This window comes from Gadus chalcogrammus, chromosome 13 (genome assembly GCF_026213295.1).
Source record: "Gadus chalcogrammus isolate NIFS_2021 chromosome 13, NIFS_Gcha_1.0, whole genome shotgun sequence".
NCBI classification, from domain to species: domain Eukaryota; kingdom Metazoa; phylum Chordata; class Actinopteri; order Gadiformes; family Gadidae; genus Gadus; species Gadus chalcogrammus.
Genome location: NC_079424.1, coordinates 17,463,783 through 17,487,778, shown reverse-complemented (window position 1 = coordinate 17,487,778; position 23,996 = coordinate 17,463,783). Strand labels below are relative to the sequence as shown.

General features: G+C 44.0%; 2 protein-coding genes across 3 annotated transcripts; both read right to left on the bottom strand.

Moving 5' to 3' along the window:
* Nucleotides 1-5: 5 nt before the first annotated feature.
* LOC130401444 (inter-alpha-trypsin inhibitor heavy chain H3-like) lies at nt 6-9,258 on the bottom strand. Its single transcript, XM_056605195.1, has 22 exons — nt 9,145-9,258; nt 8,777-8,806; nt 8,639-8,662; nt 8,323-8,480; nt 7,696-7,800; nt 7,385-7,547; nt 7,063-7,173; nt 6,841-6,969; nt 6,624-6,740; nt 6,322-6,490; nt 6,105-6,230; nt 5,762-5,943; nt 2,767-2,952; nt 2,532-2,671; nt 2,249-2,409; nt 2,100-2,126; nt 1,910-1,987; nt 1,617-1,730; nt 1,266-1,467; nt 953-1,125; nt 457-568; nt 6-337 (listed from the first exon to the last, which is right to left on the bottom strand). The coding sequence occupies exons 1-22, from the start codon at nt 9,256-9,258 to the stop codon at nt 199-201; spliced, it is 2,760 nt and encodes a 919-aa protein (XP_056461170.1). The 3' UTR covers nt 6-198.
* Nucleotides 9,145-21,815, bottom strand: LOC130401443 (inter-alpha-trypsin inhibitor heavy chain H3-like). 2 transcript variants are annotated; one of them, XM_056605193.1, is made up of 22 exons: nt 21,647-21,815; nt 21,282-21,311; nt 21,144-21,167; nt 20,828-20,985; nt 20,384-20,488; nt 20,073-20,235; nt 19,771-19,881; nt 19,549-19,677; nt 19,332-19,448; nt 18,945-19,113; nt 18,728-18,853; nt 18,389-18,570; nt 16,916-17,101; nt 16,681-16,820; nt 16,398-16,558; nt 16,249-16,275; nt 16,059-16,136; nt 15,766-15,879; nt 15,415-15,616; nt 15,102-15,274; nt 14,606-14,717; nt 9,145-14,486 (listed from the first exon to the last, which is right to left on the bottom strand). In XM_056605193.1, exons 1-22 carry the CDS (start codon nt 21,758-21,760, stop codon nt 14,348-14,350), a joined length of 2,760 nt encoding a protein of 919 aa, XP_056461168.1. In that variant the 5' UTR covers nt 21,761-21,815; the 3' UTR covers nt 9,145-14,347. The 2 variants fall into 2 exon arrangements, with proteins under 2 accessions (XP_056461168.1, XP_056461169.1); XM_056605194.1 differs by lacking the exon at nt 16,249-16,275.
* Between the last annotated feature and the right edge of the window lie 2,181 nt (nt 21,816-23,996).

The following is a 23,996-nucleotide window of genomic DNA, read 5'->3' as shown; positions in this document are numbered from 1 at the left end:
GGCCGTTTTTTTTTGGGTTGCAATTATTATTATTTTTTAATAATTGAAAAGATTATCTTTTTAAATTTGATAGCATTGGAATTCCCATCAAGGGTCTCATTCTTTGACAAATTAATATTACGACACTGACATGGTGTGGGGTTAAAATCGCTGCAGGTTGGTAGCTGCTCCAGTATGGGTGACCTTGTCTTTTACTTGTCAAACAGTGTTAAAGAGGCTTGACACGATGTAATCTTCAGCACTGCCATCAATGAGCCCTGTCCCATTACTGTGGATGAACCAGCATGGCACATTTTCTCCTTTCTTCAAATCCTTCCTGAAGTCCCGTTGCCAACCTCTAGAGACCAAGAGACAGAGGTCAAAAGGTGTTTCCAAAGTTTGATCAAATATATTTCTCCAAATTTCCGATCTAGATGTTCACTGTTCTGTGAAACAGATGTAAGGTAGCAGGTGTACCTGGTCACATTGAGCTGATGTCCTTTGACATACATGGTGGCGTCTGGTTTCTCAGGAACCTCTCCTGGACGTAGATCTCCAACTTCAAACTCAATCCCATGGTAGAACTGACCTGCAGAATTTACCAGCATTGAAAAGATTTTGTATTGATTCCCTTAAAGTCAGACTTTATCTGACTTTAGTTAAAATGTCCAGGTGTGAGTGTGTTAATCCATTAAAAGCTGTTTCCAAATCTGCCTTGCCCTCTGACATCACTGGTGGAAGTGTCTAGCTAGATGGATGCTGAATAGATCAGTTTACCCATCTGACTGTATAAAATAGAACAAAGATAAGAGACCAATAAGCAGAAAACTTTCTGCTATTCTTTACTTACAATTAAAACAGTTTCAATCATTTTTAGTTCTACATGTTCTTTGTTTCATTAGCAAAGTACTATCGATAAACACCACCTGTCTGGGACACTATTTCCTGCTATGATTCCCTGTTGTTCCATTACCTAGCAGACCATGGACGGATGGAGAGAGAAGGTGGCTGTCCAGAGTGTAGAATCCCAGGTAGTCCTGGTGGTAGGGGTGCATCTTCCACACTTTGTGGAGCAGGATCACAAACTTTACAGAATCTCTTAAGGTCACCTTGACGCTCCGGTCCTTGGTCAAAAGCAGATCCACACTGGGGTTAGGAGAGAAAGTGGAGATGGAGTGGATGGTGGAATCAGAATGACTTGGTAGGAAGACAAAGTAAAAAAGCAAAGAGAGGAGGTCAAGCCGTTACATTGTCATAAACATCCGTCGGTTTCTAGGTGTTTCTACCTGGGTCCTTTTAGGGAAGCTTGATCTGACCACAGCAGCTTGACCTTTTGTCCATCCTGGGACAGAGTGATGTACTCAGTGGTCACCTCCAGCCTCACCCCCAGGGTGTGATGGACAACACCAAGGCGGCCAAAGTAGGTGTTGACTTTACCATCAGGGGCAACCATCTTATCCCCAATGGTCTGACCATTGACCAAAAGTCCTGAAGAAGCAACATGTGATTAAATGATCTACTTCCTAGAGGATACTGATAAAATAATAGATTTCTTTCAGTAATCATTAAAATGGCCAAGAGGTTGAAACTGCATTTGATGAACGACACGTGTGCCGTGTGGACTGAAGCAGGCTCACCTATGGAGGGGTCTTTGACCAGGTTAAAGATGGTTCCAGGTGAGTCATTGATGTTGAAGCACAGAGCGTCCTCTCTCTCTGGCAGTTCGATCATGAAATGAGGATCTCCATCCACTGAACAAAAAGTATAATGACAAGGTGGAAGCAACAATAATACGCAAAGGAAGATATACATATATGGACTTGGTTTGGTCAAATAAAGTCATTCTGGAGAATTACCTGTCCCACTACATTTCAAGCTAAAACCACATGCAATGATCAATGGCCATATTTTATGAATATAGAATACGTACCAAAGTATGTAGGATGATGAGCAACACTGGTTCTCATGAAGCCTGATTGAGGGGCTGATTGCCGATAATTTACTGCACCTGTACCGCATGACCAACAACAAATACACAGTGAGAAGAAATGGATCTCCAAGGCCTGCACTCTCAGAGCTACTATAGGGCAATTCAAATACAAACCCGGTACAAATCATACCCTGTTTGTCAGCCTGCTGCCGTTGTTCTGTGGAAATAAGCGGGAATAATTCAACAGAGATACATGTAGGACCTCAATAACGACACAACGTCAGTATGTTGGTGCACAACTCAGTTGAGTCCTCCTTCCTGCCTCTCCAGCTGTCCTACCCTCAGTCAGCTTGTCTGCTATGAGGGGCCCGCTGGGACCATCCTCGGTCTCTGGCTTGGTGACCACCATGGAGGTGAGGGGCGTGACGAAGCTGTACTTCAGGGACATCTCCAGGGCTTTGGCCGTGGCGTTGCTCTTCTCCTCTGCTGGCCCACTCTTACTAGTTAATGGAAACAACACAAAGAATTCAGACAGTCTTGCACCCAGGTTTAGAATGTATACCCAGAGCAATGAGGTTTTGGAAATCCATTCCAACCATAACTGGCTTCCATCTGCTCAAACCTGGTCTCCAGTAGTTGTTGGATGGTGAGGTAGGCCCACAGGCGCTCAGTGAAGTCCCCAAAGATGTAATCCTTCTCTGGGTAGATCACGTCCCAGTCGGTGACACTAGCCTCGCCCTGCACCTGGAAGTCCTGCTCGAACTACGTGGAGCAGAAAGCCAAAAGAGCTCAAACCAAACTGAACTGAGCAACTCTTATGCCCTAAGATACCACTGTATCACCTGTCCTTCACCCACCCCATTGGCAAACACTTCCACCAGGAAGTTGTCCATGTCGTTTTCAGACAGCCGCCCGGCCACCACGATCTCTGAGCCATTGAACAACTGACTGAAGTGATGAGGGGTTAAGGAATCCACCGCGTTGTCAGGGTAACGCAGGTCCACTGCCGACAACAGCGGGCTAGCCACCTCATCGTAGAAACCCTGCAACACATTCATACACATATCCAGCGGTCACATACGTGGAAACGGGCAGTGTGAAATGATTGTCCGGACTGAGAGTAGAAAGAGGTTATTGACCCAGAAATACGCTACCTCATTAGTTAAACAAAGACACCTCTCGGCATCATAGCTGTTGTCAGGCCGGGGGCATCCTCCTAGGTTAAAGCCCTGATGGTTTTATGATTAGCCCAGGATCTCAATTGGGATATTTTTTATTGTTATTCTGTTTAATACCATTTACGTCACCTGTTCTGTTGCAATAACCACTCAAACAAGTATGTTGTTGTCAAATTCCAGGTTTGTTTATTTTGTTTAAAAGTTTCATGTTAACACAGCGTAAATGTTCGTCTTACCAGCGTCTCGTCTAGACTTTGTATTAGGGAATGTGTGCCGCGTCAACGGGGTTTAAATTGACGTCATAACTTCCGGGTAAACCGGAAGTGTCCCCGAGTTTTTGTAGTCATGTTTTTTGCAGTCTTTGTATATTTTGGCTACGCCATAATCTAGCAATAGTACACGGTTTACCGTACTTATCCTCATCCTCATCCTCATCCGCTTATCCGGGGTCGGGTCGCGGGGGGAGCAGCTCAAGCAGGGGGCCCCAGACTTCCCTTTCCCGGGCCACATTGACCAGCTCTGACGGGGGGATCCCGAGGCGTTCCCAGGCCAGTGTTGAGATATAATCTCTCCACCTAGTCCTGGGTCTTCCCCGAGGTCTCCTCCCCACTGGACGTGCCTGAAACACCTCCCAAGGAAGGCGCCCAGTGGGCATCCTTACCAGATGCCCGAACCACCTCAGCTGACTCCTTTCTAAGTAAAGGAGCAGCGGCTCTAATCCGAGTTCCTCACGGATGGCTGAGCTTCTCACCCTATCCCTAAGGGAGACGCCAGCCACCCTTCTGAGAAAACTCATCTCGGCCGCTTGTACCCTTGATCTCGTCCTTTCGGTCATCACCCAGCCCTCATGACCATAGGTGAGGATAGGAACGAAGATCGACCGGTAGATCGAGAGCTTTGCCTTGCGGCTCAGCTCTCTTTTCGTTACAACGGTGCGGTAAAGCGAACGCAATACCGCCCCCGCTGCTCCGATTCTCCGGCTAATCTCACGCTCCATAGTACCCTCACTCGCGAACAAGACCCCGAGGTACTTCAACTCTTTCACTTGGGCTAAGGACTCATTTCGTACCCGGAGTAAGCAATCCACCGGTTTCCTGCTAAGAGTCATGGCCTCAGATTTAGCGGTGCTGATCCTCATCCCAGCCGCTTCACACTCGGCCGCCAGCCGATCCAGTGAGTGCTGAAGGTCACAGGCCGATGATCCAATGAGGACCACTTCATCTAAAAAAAGCAGTGACGAGATCCTCAGACCACCGAACTGCAACCCCTCCCCACGACGACTACGCCTCGATATCCTGTACATGTATATCACAAACAGGATTGGTGACAAGGCGCAGCCCTGGCGGAGACCAGCACCCACTGAGAACGAAACTGACTGGCTGCCGAGAACACGAACACAGCTCTCGCTTTGGGAGTACAAAGATCGGATGGCCCTGAGGATAGACCCCCTTACCCCATACTCCCGCAGCACCTCCCATAGTTTCTCCCGGGGGACCCGGTCATACGCCTTCTCCAGATCCACAAAACACATGTAGACCGGATGGGCATACTCCCAGGCCCCCTCCAGGATCCTTGCGAGAGTGAAGAGCTGGTCCGTAGTTCCACGTCCGGGGCGAAAACCGCATTGTTCCTCTTCAATCTGAGGTTCGACGATCGGCCGAACCCTCCTTTCCAGCACCTTGGAGTAGACTTTACCAGGGAGGCTGAGAAGTGTGATACCCCGGTAATTGGCACACACTCTCTGGTCCCCCTTTTTGAACAGGGGAACCACCACCCCGGTTTGCCACTCCTTTGGCACTGTACCCGACTCCCACGCGATGTTGAATAGGCGTGTCAACCATGACAGCCCCTCAACACCCAGAGCCTTTAGCATTTCTGGCTGGATCTCATCAATCCCTGGGGCTTTGCCAGGGATTGAGCACATAACCGCACATAACCGTGCTTATGTTCTAGCTTATAGAGGGGAGAATTGTATTGTTTGTATTGTATTGTTTAAAGCTGTATAGGTAATTGAACTTGTAACACCCCTGTCTCACGTGCATATTGGTATGCGCCAGTTAGTAGGGGAGGGAGAGGCCTATATAGGCTGACGCTCGTCAGTGGTTCGGGAGAGCTGATGGTGGAAGGACGTATGTCTGATTATTGCTCTCAAAGTGACTTGTTTAAAGGTCCAGTATGCTGAAGTTCGAATTTATATTTTTGTGACTCTCAAGCCCATTCAGTTTGTTTAGTGAAAATTATTATCTTTTTGTTTCATTTGTATTGCCTTATGGGCCTTTAAATTGGGAAAATAAAAGATCCCATATTTTTTCATGCTTCTCGTCGGCTCCTGAGTGATTTCCACCTAGTCCAAGATGCTCCAACACATCTACCCATGACAGTAGAAAGTCAATACATGTTTAGAGATATATTCTGATTTATTCTGCTTAAACTCAATATTACTAAAAATATACTTAAATTTATTCAATCACAATTCAAAATTTATCTGGAAAGTAAACAAGTGTTTGACGCAAACATTGAGTGTACTTTGAATAAGGTGCCAGAGTACACAATTACAAAGACTACAAAATAAAGGCATTAACGTCCAGAGTCCCCCCGACCCCCCTCCAGAGGTCCGGGCGAAGCCCTGAATGTCCTCAAATCCTAACAACGCCCCTGATTAGCGTAACCTCACCTGCAGCTGAAGGGTAGCGTCGGAGGCTTCGTAGATCCTGCGGGCCACGCCATTGTTCTGTTTGGCCATCACGTCCAGGAAGGAGTAATCCACATCATCCCCAAAGCCCAGGCAGAACAGAGTCATATTACCACCGATGGCTTCGCACACGTTCTGCTGGATCCTTTGAAGGTTGCTTTCACCTACGCAATCACAAAGACATTAAAGAAGACAGCTAAATCATGACCCAATGTGATGGAACAGGATGCAAGCAAATCCATGAAGAGAGACCACATATGAGACATACAACATATCACGTCAAAACTATCATCACAAATGCATTTTGATATCTCTGTACACCCACCCGCATTTGGCATTCCATCGGTTAGTAAAATGATCATGTCCACACTTCTCTCTGGGAGCTTCTTGTTCCTTCTGTCATCTTGCAGCATGTGGATGGCCTTCATTACGGAATCATTGATGTTAGTGGCTGAAACATGATTACATTCACATTAATCTTTGGTAGGGTTAGTTGTTTGGTAGGATAAGTTTGATATCTAGCCAAGTAGAAGCTAACCTACTTCCCCTAGGATATATTTGCCGGACAAATTGAATGGCTTCATCCACGTTTTCCTCTGTTGCTTTGGTAAGGGATTTTTTCCAGAGATCAATTGAGCTATCAAATAAGATGATACCAAAGTAGTCCTCTGGATGGACGTCTGAGAGAATTGATTCCATTGCCACGCGGGTCTTTGGAGGCAAGAATACAAGAAGGCTGGTAGTTAGTATGTGAATGCAATAAAATGTATGTTATTTTTTCTACATCACTGTCCATGCCACACACACACACACACAAACACAAACACAAACACAGTCACTGTACCTGGATCATCTTAGGGCCTGACATTGAACCACTCCTGTCAATGACAAACACCACATTTTTTCGGATACGGGGGAGATCCGGAGGAGCAAAGAAATGCACAAAGTATCCGTTCACGATCTGGAGGTAGCAATATAAAAGTGGAATTGATCAGTTTAAACTGGTCTATGTTGCTCCACTAAAGTCAGCATTGTGTTTCATATATTTGTTGACAGCAGACCTGAATGTCTCCTAGGCTTGACGCTCGTTTCACGTCATACTTGATGATGAAATCCCCATTGATCAGAGACCCATCACACTCTGGACACTTCCTCTGCTGATCCAGCGTGGGCGAGAAGGAGATGTGTGCCTGAAAGAGGGATGTATGGGCTTCAACTTCAAATGACCACAAAATGTAGTCTGTCATTTAATTCACTTCCTGCTGATAGATATCAAACTGAACCTTGTTGTCTGTGACCGTTTTCTCCACCAGGGGGAGAAGTTCATTGGAGAGGAAGGTTGCATGGGCATCCACAAAGGCAATGCCCTGGGGCTCATAGATATCAGCCACAATCTGCACACACACACACACACACACACACACACACACACACACACACACACACACACACACACACACACACACAAACACACACACACACACACACACACACACACACACACACACACACACACACACACACACACACACACAAATATATTTTGTGTAAATATGTACATTTACTGAGCCCACGAAATTTAGGGGATTGTGAACTTGGATTCACCTGAAAGTTCTCGACCAGCTGTTTAGGGTTTATTCGGGTCAGGATCTCATACTTGCCAAATTTCCTCTGAAGAAGCTCCTCATAGGTCAGGATGAAGGTCACATTGCTCTTGGCTGCAATGTTGACAGACACAGAGAACTTCTCCATTTTCCTTCCAGAAGCTCTGTAACATCATGCCAATTAGCCCAAATGAGTGATATCAAACAGTTAAATCACTTTAGTTTCCACATGAAACAGGAAAAGATGTGAATAGTTTCTTTAAACACAAAGTGACATGATTCGAGGTAAATGCCTGTTCAATCTCCACCTACTTGACCAGTCCTGCTGTCCGTCCACTTGAAACAGCCTTCTCATACTGTTTCTTGGCTTTCTCCTTTTCATTCACAACCCCAACATAGATCTGACCCTCAATCTCCCTGTGAACAGAAGGGGCAGTTGAAACGTGAAAAAAGGATTTAGAAAAAGCTTTTATTGCTGTTACAATGTGTCGATGGAATCGTATCTTTTACTTGAGCCTCTTCCAAACAAAGGAATCCAGCAAGAGTTGTGTTGTAAGTGTTGCACATTGGATCCAAAGAATGTGCAATAAGAAGCTTTATATAATAATAATAATAGATTCAATTTATATAGCGCTTTTCACGTACTCAAAGCGCTTTACATAGGGGCACAAAAATAGATAAACAAGAAAAGAAAAGTTGATGGGGCTAGGGATAGTGAGTGATCTAGGGGTAGGCAGAGGAGAAGAGATGAGTCTTGAGGCGGGACTGGAAGATGGTGAGGTATATTGATGAATTGAACAGTTTGCCAACAACCGACTGAATGTTGAAACAGGTTTAATGTCTATTGACTGGCTGGTTTAAAGAAGATCTCATGTGCTCTTTGTTAGGAGGCGAAAAGCTTTCACTGTTTTGAAGGGTGAGGTCTGGTGGAAGACTCACATGCTGAAGTTGGTGATGAAGGCCGTCTTGGGCAGGTCCACCTCGAAGAATATTTCCTGGGAGGAGTTGGCTTTGTTCAAAGCACTGGAGGTCATGACTGTGTGAGCGAACCGAGAAGCCACCGTACAGTGTACCGTGACACTGAGCACCTCCACCATCTGAACAGAGTAGGCAACAAAATACATACATTGGTAACAAATGAGACTCCTAGGCATGCCTTTAGAACTTGAAATGCAAAACAACAACAAAACAACAACAAAAAGTGGATCTCTAATCGTCATGAATATCAAAATGTATCCCAAAAGTCTTCCCTTACCTTTGCATCGTCTACACTTCTTTTCTGTAACAAAAAAGAAAAAGTTAATATTTTTAGCCTGCAGGTCCAGGCTTCTGGGTGATCTAAAACAATCACGGCACGTAGAAAAAAAGGAAAAATGGAAATAGCTGAAAATACCTGAATGGACCTGATGGCACCTCTTGTCTCCTGAAATGTTGTCAAATGATAAACATATTATGCTATGTTGACATAACATACCAAGAGAATAAATATCAAAAAGGGAAAGGTGACCCAGAAGGGCCTTTGGAGAAGCATGTCCTCATACAAATCAGGAATGAAACGAGGCAGAATAACTACAACTAAACTACATGCAGGTAGCAGAACAACGAAAGAAACATTACTTAACTAAACAGGTAGCAGAAGAGTAAATTACAGTAAAAAACCATGAACCAACGAAGCAGGGCAAACAGAGCTTTGGACATTGATGTCATTTTCAAATGGACACATAATATAATATTATGAAAAGACAATATGAGTAAGTTCACCTTCGTCGTAGCATCGTAGCGAGAGACCAGCAGGGCTCCCTGGATCGGCCAAAGTGTCCCGAGGTACAGAAGGCCCAACAGCAGCAGCAGAACACCACCTCGCACCTCAGACATGACTGAATGTCCTCCTAACACTGACTCAGTCCAATGTGTAGACAGGACCCTGCCAAGTAGGAGCAACAAACACACTTTTGTGCCTTGCTCAAAAAAATGTGGACCAACCCGCTGGCCCAAAAAGTAGAGCAGCATGCAACTTTGGGTTGGATTTGAGTGCATTGCATGAAGGTCCCATTATTTACCATGTTTATTTGTTTGTTTTTGTATTAATCCGTAGCCTACCTACCTATGCTTAAAGGTCCCATGGCATGCTACTTTATGGATGCTTTAATATAGATATTAGTGGGCCCCAAACACAGTATTTCAAGACGTTCCCGAAATTCAGCCGTGGTGCAGAATTACAGCCACTACGAGCCAGTCGCACATTGAGCTTTCCCCAGACGAGTTTACCCCAAAGGCATATTAATGTTAGAAAACCTCAGGAAGTGAAATTTTCATGCGATGAGATCTTTAATAACCAGTAGTGTAATTATTATCAGCCCTCCAAAGCCAGTAGAATTAATAAGAATATTTTAACTCTGTAGCGTGTACTCGGGAAAGGGGAAACTAAATTATCTAGAAGAGATTTCAGAAAGGTAAAGACTTTTGACTAATCATTTTCATTTATTTAACATTTTCATGTTTTGTAAAATGTGTTATCTAGCTTAGACAACCAGCCTTTGTCTGATGGAAACAGTTGAAAATATAGGACTTGAGAGTCACAGACGGTTGGGGGTAAATAAATGTAAGAGAGACATTTACAACAGATGTACACAATAAACAAACACGTAGTTTCACATACTAGTTCACAGTATTTCAATATATAGATATTTTTTTACTATTATTTCGTCTTTTGTATTGCCTTTTATTCATTGGCTGTTGCTTTGCAAACAGTACCTCATAATATGCAGTATTTACCCTTATGATAGCTCCTGCTGAAGTCCCAATATTTGATTTTAAGTCCAAAAGTCAATGAACTTGTTTGATGGCTGAGAATTAAGGCTGAGTCGTCTCTACTGGAGTGATAATCACTTGCGCCAGACCTGGGGGTGAGAGGCAAGGGAAGCGAAGTCCTCCCTTTCCCTCCTCTGTACTAAACTGATGTCTCCTTCTTTCTCTCTCTACTTTCACCTCAACTGTCCGGTCTTCACTACCATCTCGAGAACAATACAATGTCCACCGAAGAAGCCTTTGACTCTTTGCTCTCCTCCTATTTGGACTCCTTCTGTCCCTTCCACTCCAGACCAGCGCAATCCTCCCCCCCCCCCCCCACCGCCCGCCTTGGCTTTCCGAATCTCTGCAGGCTTGCATAGCAGAGTACAATGGGAATAGGAGCATCACTTTTATGCCTTGCTCCAGAAAATGTGGACCAACCCCCTGACCCAAAAAGTACAGCAAGATGCATCTTTGGGTTGGATTTAAATGCATTGCATCCATCTCTTGCTTTACCATGTTTCCTTGTTTGTTTTTTGTTTTGAACAGTAGAATATTTAGACCAATAGCGTAATTCGCAGTAATATCTTCCAGAGCCATTAAAATAAATTAGAATGATTTAGCTTGGTAGCCTATATTAGGAGGGGAAACTAAAATCTCAAAGAGATTTCAGAAAAGTAAAGACTTTTGACTAACCATGCTGCCGTGCAGTACATTCAACAATGTGATATCGGGGTATATGTTTGTTATTTCAGCCTTTGTCTGGCTGAAATATGATTAGAAACAAGTCAAAATATAGGGCTAGAAAGTTATTGATACAACTGATGCAACAATATATTGTTTCTTATATATAAGGTCACACTAATTATATTTTCCGTTTTGTTGTGTATATTCTTATTTATTATTAGTCTTTGTTTGTTGTATTCATGCTTTCCCAATTTTAGATTAAGTGTTCTTGCACATTCATTGGAGTTACATGTACCAGCTCTTTACCATTACATTTAACTGCTCTCATACTTTTATGATTGTGGAGTAACAAATAAAACAACTGGCCCTGACTTGGTTACTGAATGGCAGTTTTTTGGTTATCACCTTTTATTCAGCTTCTGTTGCTCTCCTCATATTAACCTTGCAATACCCCTGCTGATGCCCTATAGGCAATTTGCTCTCATCCCAATCTAAGATTTTTTTTCCAATGTCAATGCGCTTGTTTGAAGGCGGAAAACTTTAATCAATTTAGGAGTGATAAGCCCTTGTGCTAGGCCAGAGGGGCAATTTCTGACAGGATTTCAATAGCAAGGCTTAGACTTTTCACTCCAAACAGAGATGCCATCGTACAGGGACACTTTGCACCTCCCCATCTGAACAGAGACGCACGTGTGCTATATAAAAATATCGGTTACCATAAATAAATGTATGAGGTCAGAAGGGATGTCAAATGACGATTTGGGAAACTAGGTGTGGCACCACCAGATTCCTGTATGTTTCAAGGGTGATCGGGATAAAATGGCTAATTCTAATAAATGTCCACTTAAAGGAGATTTTTGAGGACAAGGTTAGGAAGCAAGGGTCTAAGATAGACACTGACCCAACCCATGTCCTAAACTTGGAGTATGAACTGTTGCCTCTGGGCAAAAGATACCGGCTCCCATTTTGTAGGTTAAATAGATTAAAGTTCTCTCTAGTTATGCTATGAATTAAGCTACTTTATAAACTAAGCTGGAGGGAGCTTTCCGGGATGGAACAGTGCAATAACTGGTGGGGCAATAACTAGTGGGCAGTGCAATCATCCTTATGGATACTTGGGTAGTTCCTAGACTACGTTTTTTATAATGGGTTTCAAGGTGGGGGTGAGGCCATGTGTTTGGGTAATGCAATGTGTTACATGTTTTACGTTTTTACGTATGTAAAATCTTTATGTATGCGTCGCCGATGCTCTCTGTTTGCCCAAAGCAAATTTCTACATTAAAATACTTACTTACTTACTTGCATATTTTCTGGAAAATAAAGAAACAATAATTTGCTTTATAAATTAACAATCCCGGCCTACAAGTCTTGAGTTCTGGGTGATTCAAAACGTATATCTTAATGCTGGGGAATTTGTATTTTCATATTTGTCCAGCAGGGCTCCCTGGACTGGCCAGAGAGGCCAGGGGTTGAGAAAGTCAAAGGCCTACATACACATCTGTGACTTGCTCCAAACCAGATATGGGCTAACCGCCTGACTCTAAAAAAAGAAAGAAAACCTCAGTAAAGTAAATAGATGTGCACCTTATAGTCAAGCAAGTATACTTTAAACAAAACCATAATCTGGGTGCCATGTTATCACACTTAACTTAACTTCACTGTGTTCTGCAGACTGAATTCTAGCCAATCTTTGGCTGCCGTATAAGTTTGTTAAACTAGTTAATATGTAGCACCAGTTCCCCTGTGTTGTAACAGTCACCAAATTGATTTGTTGTTTCAGTGTGTCCCCTAGATATTTTTGCAGAAGTGAGCTGGTAACCTAGCAACGCCAGGGGGCGGCCGGGGGCAGTGGCGGTTCTAGGGGTGGGGCCACAGGGACCCTGGCCCCTGCTGGACTCTGATTGGCCCCTGAGGTGCCCCTGTTCCGTCAATCAATTGACGAGCTGAACTACCGGAGAATTCAACGATCACAGATGCAATTCCACACCCAAATTATTGGCGGCAATAATGTGTCAATGCACATTGACACACAACAACTCAGCTCAAGGCCCTTTTTTTTGGGTTGAAATTATTATTTTTTTTTTAATAATTTAAAAAAATATCTTTTTAAATTTGATAGCATTGGAATTCCCATCAAGGGTCTCATTCTTTGACAAATTAATATTACGACACTGACATGGGCTGTTTCCCAATGTCAAGGAAGCATGCTCAACGGCCGCCCTTTTAAGGACGCTACGTCATAGAACGCCGACAAGCACTGTTCCAATGTTGAGGACACTCGAAAGCCGCGCCATTTTTGCGTCCTTTGTTTTTGAGAATTCAAAAAGATTTTTCAAGGATGCATCGCTGCATCCTAGACGAGCCAAAACGACCCACAATCCTCTGCGTTCACTGGGCGGGTTCTTGAAAATGGCAGCGCAGTACACGTTCAAATGAAGTGAAGTTATATTAGTTTTCAGAAATATTTTGTGCCATATTGCTTTTTATAGATTCATCATGTTAATGCAAATAATCAAGCCTAAAGACCTGTGCCACTTTTCAAACGTTTTTGCATCTTAATGATACGTTGCTATATTTTGCATGGACGTAGCTGGTGTAAAACACCACTGTCACCAATGTCAATTTACTCGCTCACAAGATTACATTACTTATGTATACCTATTTATGTTTGTGTTGAATCTTTTTTTTTAGGGTCAGCCCAGCAAACGGAGGCTTTTATGCGCCGGGTGGCGCGCAAACATTTGTTTACCGGTGGAAGGGATAGTGCCACTATCCAATGTTGTAAAATTAATGCACAACCGATAATTTGCAATGTTTGTAATTTTGAATGAACGTATATAATTGTATTTTATATGATATACTTATGTGTTCAAACCACTGGTAGATTGTAGGCATATATGAATGAATGAATCAGATCAGTTAAATAATATATCCAAATAAATACATGTTTATCATCTCTTTCTTTGTCTTTCCCCCCCTGCATAATAGTAATCAAACGTACTGTAAATGTGATGCATGGATTAAGTTCTCAGACAATTTCACTTAGTTTTATAAAAATTGAATGGATATTCCTTTTAATAAAGACGATTCTATCAACCGCAACAAAGCTTTTGTGACTTCCCCAAAGAGGCTCCATGCGAAGGAGACATGACCGCATTCATAACAGACAAAAGTCAAATAAATATCTATCAGCTTGATTTCTGCCATGTTTTATTCATAAGCGCACATGTGTTTACAAGCGGACACGCAGTATTAAAAAGCGGAAGCGGAAGCGCTTCCACACTACCAAGTCGTTCCAAAGTCTGAACGTTACAAACGCTAGGAAGCACTCGAGCTAGCACTCTAGTCTCATCTCCATAGGACGCGACTAGCAAGGACGCGTCCTAGCAAGGCTGCAGCCTTCACTTTGGGAAACAGCCATGGTGTGGGGTTAAAATTGCTGCAGGTTGGTAGCTGCTACAGTATGGGTGACCTTGTCTTTTACTTGTCAAACAGTGTTAAAGAGGCCTGACACGATGTAATCTTCAGCACTGCCATCAATGAGCCCTGTCCCATTACTGTGGATGAACCAGCATGGCACATTTTCTCCTTTCTTCAAATCCTTCCTGAAGTCCCGTTGCCAACCTCTAGAGACCAAGAGACGGAGGTCAAAAGGTGTTTCCAAAGTTTGATCAAATATATTTCTCCAAATTTCCGATCTAGATGTTCACTGTTCTGTGAAACAGATGGAAGGTAGCAGGTGTACCTGGTCACATTGAGCTGATGTCCTTTGACATACATGGTGGCGTCTGGTTTCTCAGGAACCTCTCCTGGACGTAGATCTCCAACTTCAAACTCAATCCCATGGTAGAACTGACCTGCAGAATTTACCAGCATTGAAAAGATTTTGTATTGATTCCCTTAAAGTCAGACTTTATCTGACTTTAGTTAAAATGTCCAGGCGTGAGTGTGTTAATCCATTAAAAGCTGTTTCCAAATCTGCCTTGCCCTCTGACATCACTGGTGGAAGTGTCTAGCTAGATGGATGCTGAATAGATCAGTTTACCCATCTGACTGTATAAAATAGAACAAAGATAAGAGACCAATAAGCAGAAAACCTTCTGCTATTCTTTACTTACAATTAAAACAGTTTCAATAATTTTTAGTTCTACATGTTCTTTGTTTCATTAGCAAAGTACTATCGATAAACACCACCTGTCTGGGACACTATTTCCTGCTATGATTCCCTGTTGTTCCATTACCTAGCAGACCATGGACGGATGGAGAGAGAAGGTGGCTGTCCAGAGTGTAGAATCCCAGGTAGTCCTGGTGGTAGGGGTGCATCTTCCACACTTTGTGGAGCAGGATCACAAACTTTACAGAATCTCTTAAAGTCACCTTGACGCTCCGGTCCTTGGTCAAAAGCAGATCCACACTGGGGTTAGGAGAGAAAGTGGAGATGGAGTGGATGGTGGAATCAGAATGACTTGGTAGGAAGACAAAGTAAAAAAGCAAAGAGAGGAGGTCAAGCCGTTACATTGTCATAAACATCCGTCGGTTTCTAGGTGTTTCTACCTGGGTCCTTTTAGGGAAGCTTGATCTGACCACAGCAGCTTGACCTTTTGTCCATCCTGGGACAGAGTGATGTACTCAGTGGTCACCTCCAGCCTCACCCCCAGGGTGTGATGGACAACACCAAGGCGGCCAAAGTAGGTGTTGACTTTACCATCAGGGGCAACCATCTTATCCCCAATGGTCTGACCATTGACCAAAAGTCCTGAAGAAGCAACATGTGATTAAATGATCTACTTCCTAGAGGATACTGATAAGATAATAGATTTCTTTCAGTAATCATTAAAATGGCCAAGAGGTTGAAACTGCATTTGATGAACGACACGTGTGCCGTGTGGACTGAAGCAGGCTCACCTATGGAGGGGTCTTTGACCAGGTTAAAGATGGTTCCAGGTGAGTCATTGATGTTGAAGCACAGAGCGTCCTCTTTCTCTGGCAGTTCGATCATGAAATGAGGATCTCCATCCACTGAACAAAAAGTATAATGACAAGGTGGAAGCAACAATAATACGCAAAGGAAGATATACATATATGGACTTGGTTTGGTCAAATAAAGTCATTCTGGGGAATTACCTGTCCCACTACATTTCAAGCCAAGACCACATGCAATGATCAATGGCCATATTTTATGAATATAGAATACGTACCAAAGTATGTAGGATGATGAGCAACAGCAGTTATCATGTAGCTTCTAGTTTGAGGGGCTGAGTGCAGATATGTTGCACCTATACCGCATGATCAACAACAAATACCCAGTGAGAAGCAATGGATCTCCAAGGCCTGCACTCTCAGAGCTACTATAGGGGAATTCAAATGCAAATCCGGTACAAATCATACTCTGTTTGTCAGTCTGCTGCCGTTGTTCTGTGGAAATAAGCGGGAATAATTCAACAGAGATACATGTAGGACCTCAATAACGACACAACGTCAGTATGTTGGTGTACAACTCAGTTGAGTCCTCCTTCCTGCCTCTCTAGCTGTCCTACCCTCAGTCAGCTTGTCTGCTATGAGGGGCCCGCTGGGACCATCCTCGGTCTCTGCCTTGGTGACCACCATGGAGGTGAGGGGCGTGACGAAGCTGTACTTCAGGGACATCTCCAGGGCTTTGGCCGTGGCGTTGCTCTTCTTCTCTGCTGGCCCACTCTTACTAGTTAATGGAAACAACACAAAGAATTCGGACAGTCTTGCACCTAGGTTTAGAATGTATACCCAGAGCAATGAGGTTTTGGAAATCCATTCCAAACATAACTGGCTTCCATCTGCTCAAACCTGGTCTCCAGTAGTTGTTGGATGGTGAGGTAGGCCCACAGGCGCTCAGTGAAGTCCCCAAAGATGTAATCCTTCTCTGGGTAGATCACGTCCCAGTCGGTGACACTAGCCTCGCCCTGCACCTGGAAGTCCTGCTCGAACTACGTGGAGCAGAAAGCCAAAAGAGCTCAAACCAAACTGAACTGAGCAACTCGTATGCCCTAAGATACCACTGTATCACCTGTCCTTCACCCACCCCATTGGCAAACACTTCCACCAGGAAGTTGTCCATGTCGTTTTCAGACAGCCGCCCGGCCACCACGATCTCTGAGCCATTGAACAACTGACTGAAGTGATGAGGGGTTAAGGAATCCACCGCGTTGTCAGGGTAACGCAGGTCCACTGCCGACAACAGCGGGCTAGCCACCTCATCGTAGAAACCCTGCAACACATTCATACACATATCCAACGGTCACATACGTGGAAACGGGCTGTGTGAAATGATTGTCCGGACTGAGAGTAGAAAGAGGTTATTGACCCAGAAATACGCTACCTCATTAGTTAAACAAAGACACCTCTAGGCATCATAGCTGTTGTCAGGCCGGGGGCATCCTCCTAGGCTAAAGCCCTGATGGTTTAATGATTAGCCCAGGATCTCAATTGGGATATTTTTTATTGTTATTCTGTTCAATACCATTTACCATTAACGTCACCTGTTCTGTTGCAATAACCACTCAAACTAGTATGTCGTTGTCAAATTCCAGGTTTGTTTATTTAGTTTAAAAGTTTCATGTTAACACAGCGTAAATGTTCGTCTTACCAGCGTCTCGTCTAGACTTTGTATTAGGGAATGTGTGCCGCGTCAACGGCGTTTAAATTGACGTCATAACTTCCGGGTAAACCGGAAGTGTCCCCGAGTTTTTGTAGTCATGTTTTTTGCAGTTTTTGTATATTTTGGCTACGCCATAATCTAGAAATAGTACACGGTTTACCGTGCTTATGTTCTAGCTTATAGAGGGGAGAATTGTATTGTTTGTATTGTATTGTTTAAAGCTGTATAGGTAATTGAACTTGTAACACCCCTGTCTCACGTGCATATTGGTATGCGCCAGTTAGTAGGGGAGGGTGAGGCCTATATAGGCTGACGCTCGTCAGTGGTTCGGGAGAGCTGATGGTGGAAGGACGTATGTCTGATTATTGCTCTCAAAGTGACTTGTTTAAAGGTCCAGTATGCTGAAGTTCGAATTGATATTTTTGTGACTCTCAAGCCCATTCAGTTTGTTTAGTGAAAATTATGATTTTTTTGTTTCATTTGTATTGCCTTATGGGCCTTTAAATTGGGAAAATAAAAGATCCCATATTTTTTCATGCTTCTCGTCGGCTCCTGAGTGATTTCCACCTAGTCCAAGATGCTCCAACACATCTACCCATGACAGTAGAAAGTCAATACATGTTTAGAGATATATTCTGATTTATTCTGCTTAAACTCAATATTACTAAAAATATACTTAAATTTATTCAATCACAATTCAAAATTTATCTGGAAAGTAAACAAGTGTTTGACGCACACATTGAGTGTACTTTGAATACGGTGCCAGAGTACACAATTACAAAGACTACAAAATAAAGGCATTAACGTCCAGAGTCCCCCCGACCCCCCTCCAGAGGTCCGGGCGAAGCCCTGAATGTCCTCAAATCCTAACAACGCCCCTGATTAGCGTAACCTCACCTGCAGCTGAAGGGTAGCGTCGGAGGCTTCGTAGATCCTGCGGGCCACGCCATTGTTCTGTTTGGCCATCACGTCCAGGAAGGAGTAATCCACATACTCCCCAAAGCCCAGGCAGAACAGAGTCATATTACCACCGATGGCTTCACACACGTTCTGCTGGATCCTTTGAAGGTTGCTTTCACCTACACAATCACAAAGACATTAAAGAAGACAGCTAAATCATGACCCAATGTGATGGAACAGGATGCAAGCACATGAATAGAGACCACATATGAGACATACGACATATCACGACAAAACTATCATCACAAATGCATTTTGATATCTCTGTACACCCACCCGTATTTGGCATTCCATCGGTTAGTAAAATGATCATGTCCACACTTCTCTCTGGGAGCTTCTTGTTCCTTCTGTCATCTTGCAGCATGTGGATGGCCTTCATTACGGAATCATTGATGTTAGTGGCTGAAACATGAGTACATTCACATTAATCTTTGGTAGGGTTAGTTGTTTGGTAGGATAAGTTTGATATCTAGCCAAGTCGAAGCTAACCTACATCCCCTAGAAGATATTTGCCGGACAAATTTAATGGCTTCATCCACGTTTTCCTCTGTTGCTTTGGTAAGGGATTCTTTCCAGAGATCAATTATGCCATCAAATAAGATGATACCAAAGTAGTCCTCTGGATGGACGTCTGAGAGAATTGATTCCATTGCCACGCGGGTCTTTGGAGGCAAGAATACAAGAAGGCTGGTAGTAAGTATGTGAATGCAATAAAATGAATGTTATTTTTTCTACATCACTGTCCATGCCCCACACACACACACACACACACACACACACACACACACACACACACACACACACACACACACACACACACACACACACACACACACACACACACACACACACACACACACACACGCACACACATCTTTACCTGTTTCATCTTGGTGCCTGACATTGACCCACTCCTGTCGATGACAAACACCACATTCTTTGGGAGGTGGGGGAGATCCGGAGGAGCAAAGAAATGCACAAAGTATCCGTTCACGATCTGGAGGTAGCAATACAAAAGTGGAATTGATCAGTTTAAACTGGTCTATGTTGCTCCACTAAGGTCAGCATTGTGTTTCATATATTTGTTGACAGCAGACCTGAATGTCTCCTAGGCTTGACGCTCGTTTCACGTCATACTTGATGATGAAATCCCCATTGATCAGAGACCCATCACACTCTGGACACTTCCTCTGCTGATCCAGCGTGGGCGAGAAGGAGATGTGTGCCTGAAAGAGGGATGTATGGGCTTCAACTTCAAATGACCACAAAATGTAGTCTGCCATTTAATTCACTTCCTGCTGATAGATATCAAACTGAACCTTGTTGTCTGTGACCGTTTTCTCCACCAGGGGGAGAAGTTCATTGGAGAGGAAGGTTGCATGGGCATCCACAAAGGCAATGCCCTGGGGCTCATAGATATCAGCCACAATCTGCACACACACACACACACACACACACACACACACACACACACACACACACACACACACACACACACACACACACACACACACACACACACACACACACACACACACACACACACACACACACACATTTTGTGTAAATATGTACATTTACTGAGCCCACGAAATTTAGGGGATTGTGAACTTGGATTCACCTGAAAGTTCTCGACCAGCTGTTTAGGGTTTATTCGGGTCAGGATCTCATACTTGCCAAATTTCCTCTGAAGAAGCTCCTCATAGGTCAGGATGAAGGTCACATTGCTCTTGGCTGCAATGTTGACAGACAAAAAGAACTTCTCCATTTTCCTTCCAGAAGCTCTGTAACATCATGCCAATTAGCCCAAATTAGTGATATCAAACAGTTAAATCACTTTAGTTTCCAGATGAAACAGGAAAAGATGTGAATAGTTTCTTTAAACACAAAGTGACATGATTCGAGGTAAATGCCTGTTCAATGTCCACCTACTTGACCAGTCCAGCTGTCCGTCCACTTGAAACAGCCTTCTCATACTGTCTCTTGGCTTTCTCCTTTTCATTCACAACCCCAACATAGATCTGACCCTCAATCTCCCTGTGAACAGAAGGGGCAGTTGAAATGTGAAAAAAGGATTTAGAAAAAGCTTTTATTGCTGTTACAATGTGTCGATGGAATCGTATCTTTTACTTGAGCCTCTTCCAAACAAAGGAATCCAGCAAGAGTTGTGTTGTAAGTGTTGCACATTGGATCCAAAGAATGTGCAATAAGAAGCTTTATATATTGATAAATTGAACAGTTTGCCAACAACCGACTGAATGTTGAAACAGGTTTAATGTCTATTGACTGGCTGGTTTAAAGAAGATCTCATGTGCTCTTTGTTAGGAGGCGAAAAGCTTTCACTGTTTTGAAGGGTGAGGTCTGGTGAAGACTCACATGCTGAAGTTGGTGATGAAGGCCGTCTTGGGCAGGTCCACCTCGAAGAATATTTCCTGGGAGGAGTTGGCTTTGTTCAAAGCACTGGAGGTCATGACTGTGTGAGCGAACCGAGAAGCCACCGTACAGTGTACCGTGACACTGAGCACCTCCACCATCTGAACAGAGTAGGCAACAAAATACATACATTGGTAACAAATGAGACTCCTAGGCATGCCTTTAGCACTTGAAATGCAAAACAACAACAAAACAACAACAAAAAGTGGATCTCTAATCGTCATGAATATCAAAATGTATCCCAAAAGTCTTCCCTTACCTTTGCATCGTCTACACTTCTTTTCTGTAACAAAAAAGAAAAAGTTAATATTTTTAGCCTGCAGGTCCAGGCTTCTGGGTGATCTAAAACAATCACGGCGCGTAGAAAAAAAGGAAAAATGGAAATAGCTGAAAATACCTGAATGGACCTGATGGCACCTCTTGTCTCCTGAAATGTTGTCAAATGATAAACATATTATGCTATGTTGACATAACATACCAAGAGAATAAATATCAAAAAGGGAAAGGTGACCCAGAATGGCCTTTGGAGAAGCATGTCCTCATACAAATCAGGAATGAAACGAGGCAGAATAACTACAACTAAACTACATGCAGGTAGCAGAACAACGAAAGAAACATTACTTAACTAAACAGGTAGCAGAGTAAATTACAGTAAAAACCAATGAACCAACGAAGCAGGGCAAACGGAGCTTTGGACATTGATGTCATTCTCAAATGGACATATAATATAATAATATGAAAAGACAATATGAGTAAGTTCACCTTCGTCGTAGCATCGTAGCGAGAGACCAGCAGGGCTCCCTGGACCGGCCAAAGTGTCCCGAGGTACAGAAGGCCCAACAGCAGCAGCAGAACACCACCCCGCACCTCAGACATGACTGAATGTCCTCCTAACACTGACTCAGTCCAATGTGTAGACAGGACCCTGCCTAGTAGGAGCAACAAACACACTTTTGTGCCTTGCTCAGAAAAATGTGGACCAACCCCCTGGCCCAAATAGTAGAGCAGCATGCAACTTTGGGTTGGATTTGAGTGCATTGCATAAAGGTCCCATGCTTTACCATGTTTATTTGTTTGTTTTTGTATTAATCCGTAGCCTACCTACCTATGCTTAATAATAATAATAATAATAATACATTTAATTTAGAGGCGCCTTTCAAAACACCCAAGGTCACCTTACAGAGCATATATTCATCATACATTTTTTAAAAAAAAACAAGACATTGTGGAAAAAATTAATAAATAAATAAATAAGTAAACATAAGCAATAAGAAATAAATAAAACAAAAACAAGACAAAACAAAACAAAAAAAACAATCAAAACAGTGATCAGTTAGACGTTGTGTGCGAGTTTGAACAGGTGAGTTTTGAGTTGTGACTTGAAGGTTGTAATGGTGTCTGACTGTTTTATGTGTGGGGGGAGGGAGTTCCAGAGCCTGGGTGCTGAACAGCTGAATGACCGGGCACCCATTGAAGTGAGTCGTGATGTGGGGATACATAGTAGTCCAGCAGAGGTTGAGCGGAGGGAGCGGGAGGGAGTGTATTCTTGGAGGAGGTCGCAGAGATAATTGGGGGCTAGGTTGTGGAGAGCTTTGAAGGTGAGGAGTAGGGTTTTGTATTGGATGCGGTAGTGTACTGGGAGCCAGTGAAGTTGAATGAGGACAGGGGTGATGTGGTCAGATGATTTGGTGCGGGTGATGATCCGGGCGGCTGAGTTCTGAATGATCTGCAGTCTGTTGATGAGTTTGGTGGGGAGTCCGGTGAGGAGGGCGTTGCAGTAGTCTATGCGTGATGTGACAAATGAGTGAACTAGGATTTCAGTGCTGGATTGGGTCAGTGATGGGCGGAGTCTGGCGATGTTGCGGAGGTGGAAGAATGCAGTCCGGGTGATGTTGTGAATATGGGGTGCGAATGAGAGGGTGTTGTCCAGGATGACGCCGAGGCTCTTGACTTTGGAGGAGAAGGGTACTGGGAATCCATCGATAATTATGAGTGGAGCTGGGGTGTGTTGTGATTTAGTGAGGGTGGATTTGGATCCGATGAGCAGGGCCTCGGTCTTGTTTCCATTGAGTTTCAGGAAGTTCCTGCTCAACCAGCTCCGGATCTCTTCCAGGCACGTGATGAGGGAAGTGGGGGGGATGGCAGCGGTGGGTTTGGTGGAGATGTAGACCTGTGTGTCGTCAGCGTAGCAGTGAAAATGGACCCCATGGTGACGGAGGAGTGTGCCCAGCGGGAGGAGGTAAGTGGTGAAGAGGAGTGGACCCAAGACTGACCCCTGGGGGACACCCAGTGAGACACCTGAACACCCAGACTTGTGGTTGCTTAGTTGAACAAATTGTTGACGGCCGGTGAGGTAGGATGTAAACCAGGAGAGTGCAGCACCAGTGATCCCAATACCAGCTAGGCGGTCCAGGAGCAGAGGGTGGGAGATGGTGTCGAATGCTGCGCTGAGATCGAGGAGGATGAGAATGGTGAGTAATCCAGAGTCGGCTGCAAGGAGGAGGTCGTTGGTGATTTTGACTAGGGCTGTTTCAGTGCTGTGTTTTGGACGGAAGCCAGATTGGAACGGTTCGTGGAGATTGTTAGTGTCGAGGTGGGACTGTAGTTGTGCGGCAACCACCCTTTCAAGTGTTTTGGAGATGAAAGGGAGATTGGAGATGGGCCGGTAATGGTTAAGGTCAGTTGGGTCAGCACCAGGTTTTTTCAGGATGGGAGTGATGGCAGCCAGCTTGAGAGTGGGTGGTACAGTACCAGTAGTGAGGGAGGAGTTAATTATGTTGGTGATCATGGGGGAGATGGACGGAAGACATGCTTTGACAAGGGAGGTGGGAAGAGGATCGAGCTGACAGGTGGTGGTTTTGGCTTTGCGGATGAGTTCTGAAACGGTCTGTTCTGTTACTAGGGTGAAGTCAGAGAGGGAGCTGATGAGAGGTTGGCCAGAGGTGATCATCCAGGGTGGGTCATCAGAGGGGGTGCGAGATGAGGCCAGTTGTTGGTGAATGGTGTTGATTTTAGAGCTGAAGAAGTCAAGGAACGCAGTGCATTGGGTGGTGGAAATGTCTGGAGGGAGAGATTTAGGAGGCTGAAGTAAGTGGCTGACTGTTGAGAAGAG

Excerpts from the sequence above, each read along its gene's own strand:
- LOC130401444 (XM_056605195.1), bottom strand. The coding sequence starts at position 9,258 with ATGTCTGAGGTGCGAGGTGGTGTTCTGCTGCTGCTGTTGGGCCTTCTG. Across the intron at positions 8,663-8,776 it reads GTGCCATCAGGTCCATTCAG|AAAAGAAGTGTAGACGATGC; the intron begins GTATTTTCAGCT and ends TTTTTGTTACAG. Across the intron at positions 1,988-2,099 it reads GCAGCAGGCTGACAAACAGG|GTGCAGTAAATTATCGGCAA; the intron begins GTATGATTTGTA and ends CATGCGGTACAG.
- LOC130401443 (XM_056605193.1), bottom strand. The coding sequence starts at position 21,760 with ATGTCTGAGGTGCGGGGTGGTGTTCTGCTGCTGCTGTTGGGCCTTCTG. Across the intron at positions 19,449-19,548 it reads CAAGCCTAGGAGACATTCAG|ATCGTGAACGGATACTTTGT; the intron begins GTCTGCTGTCAA and ends TGCTACCTCCAG. Across the intron at positions 17,102-18,388 it reads ACGCTACCCTTCAGCTGCAG|GGTTTCTACGATGAGGTGGC; the intron begins GTGAGGTTACGC and ends AATGTGTTGCAG.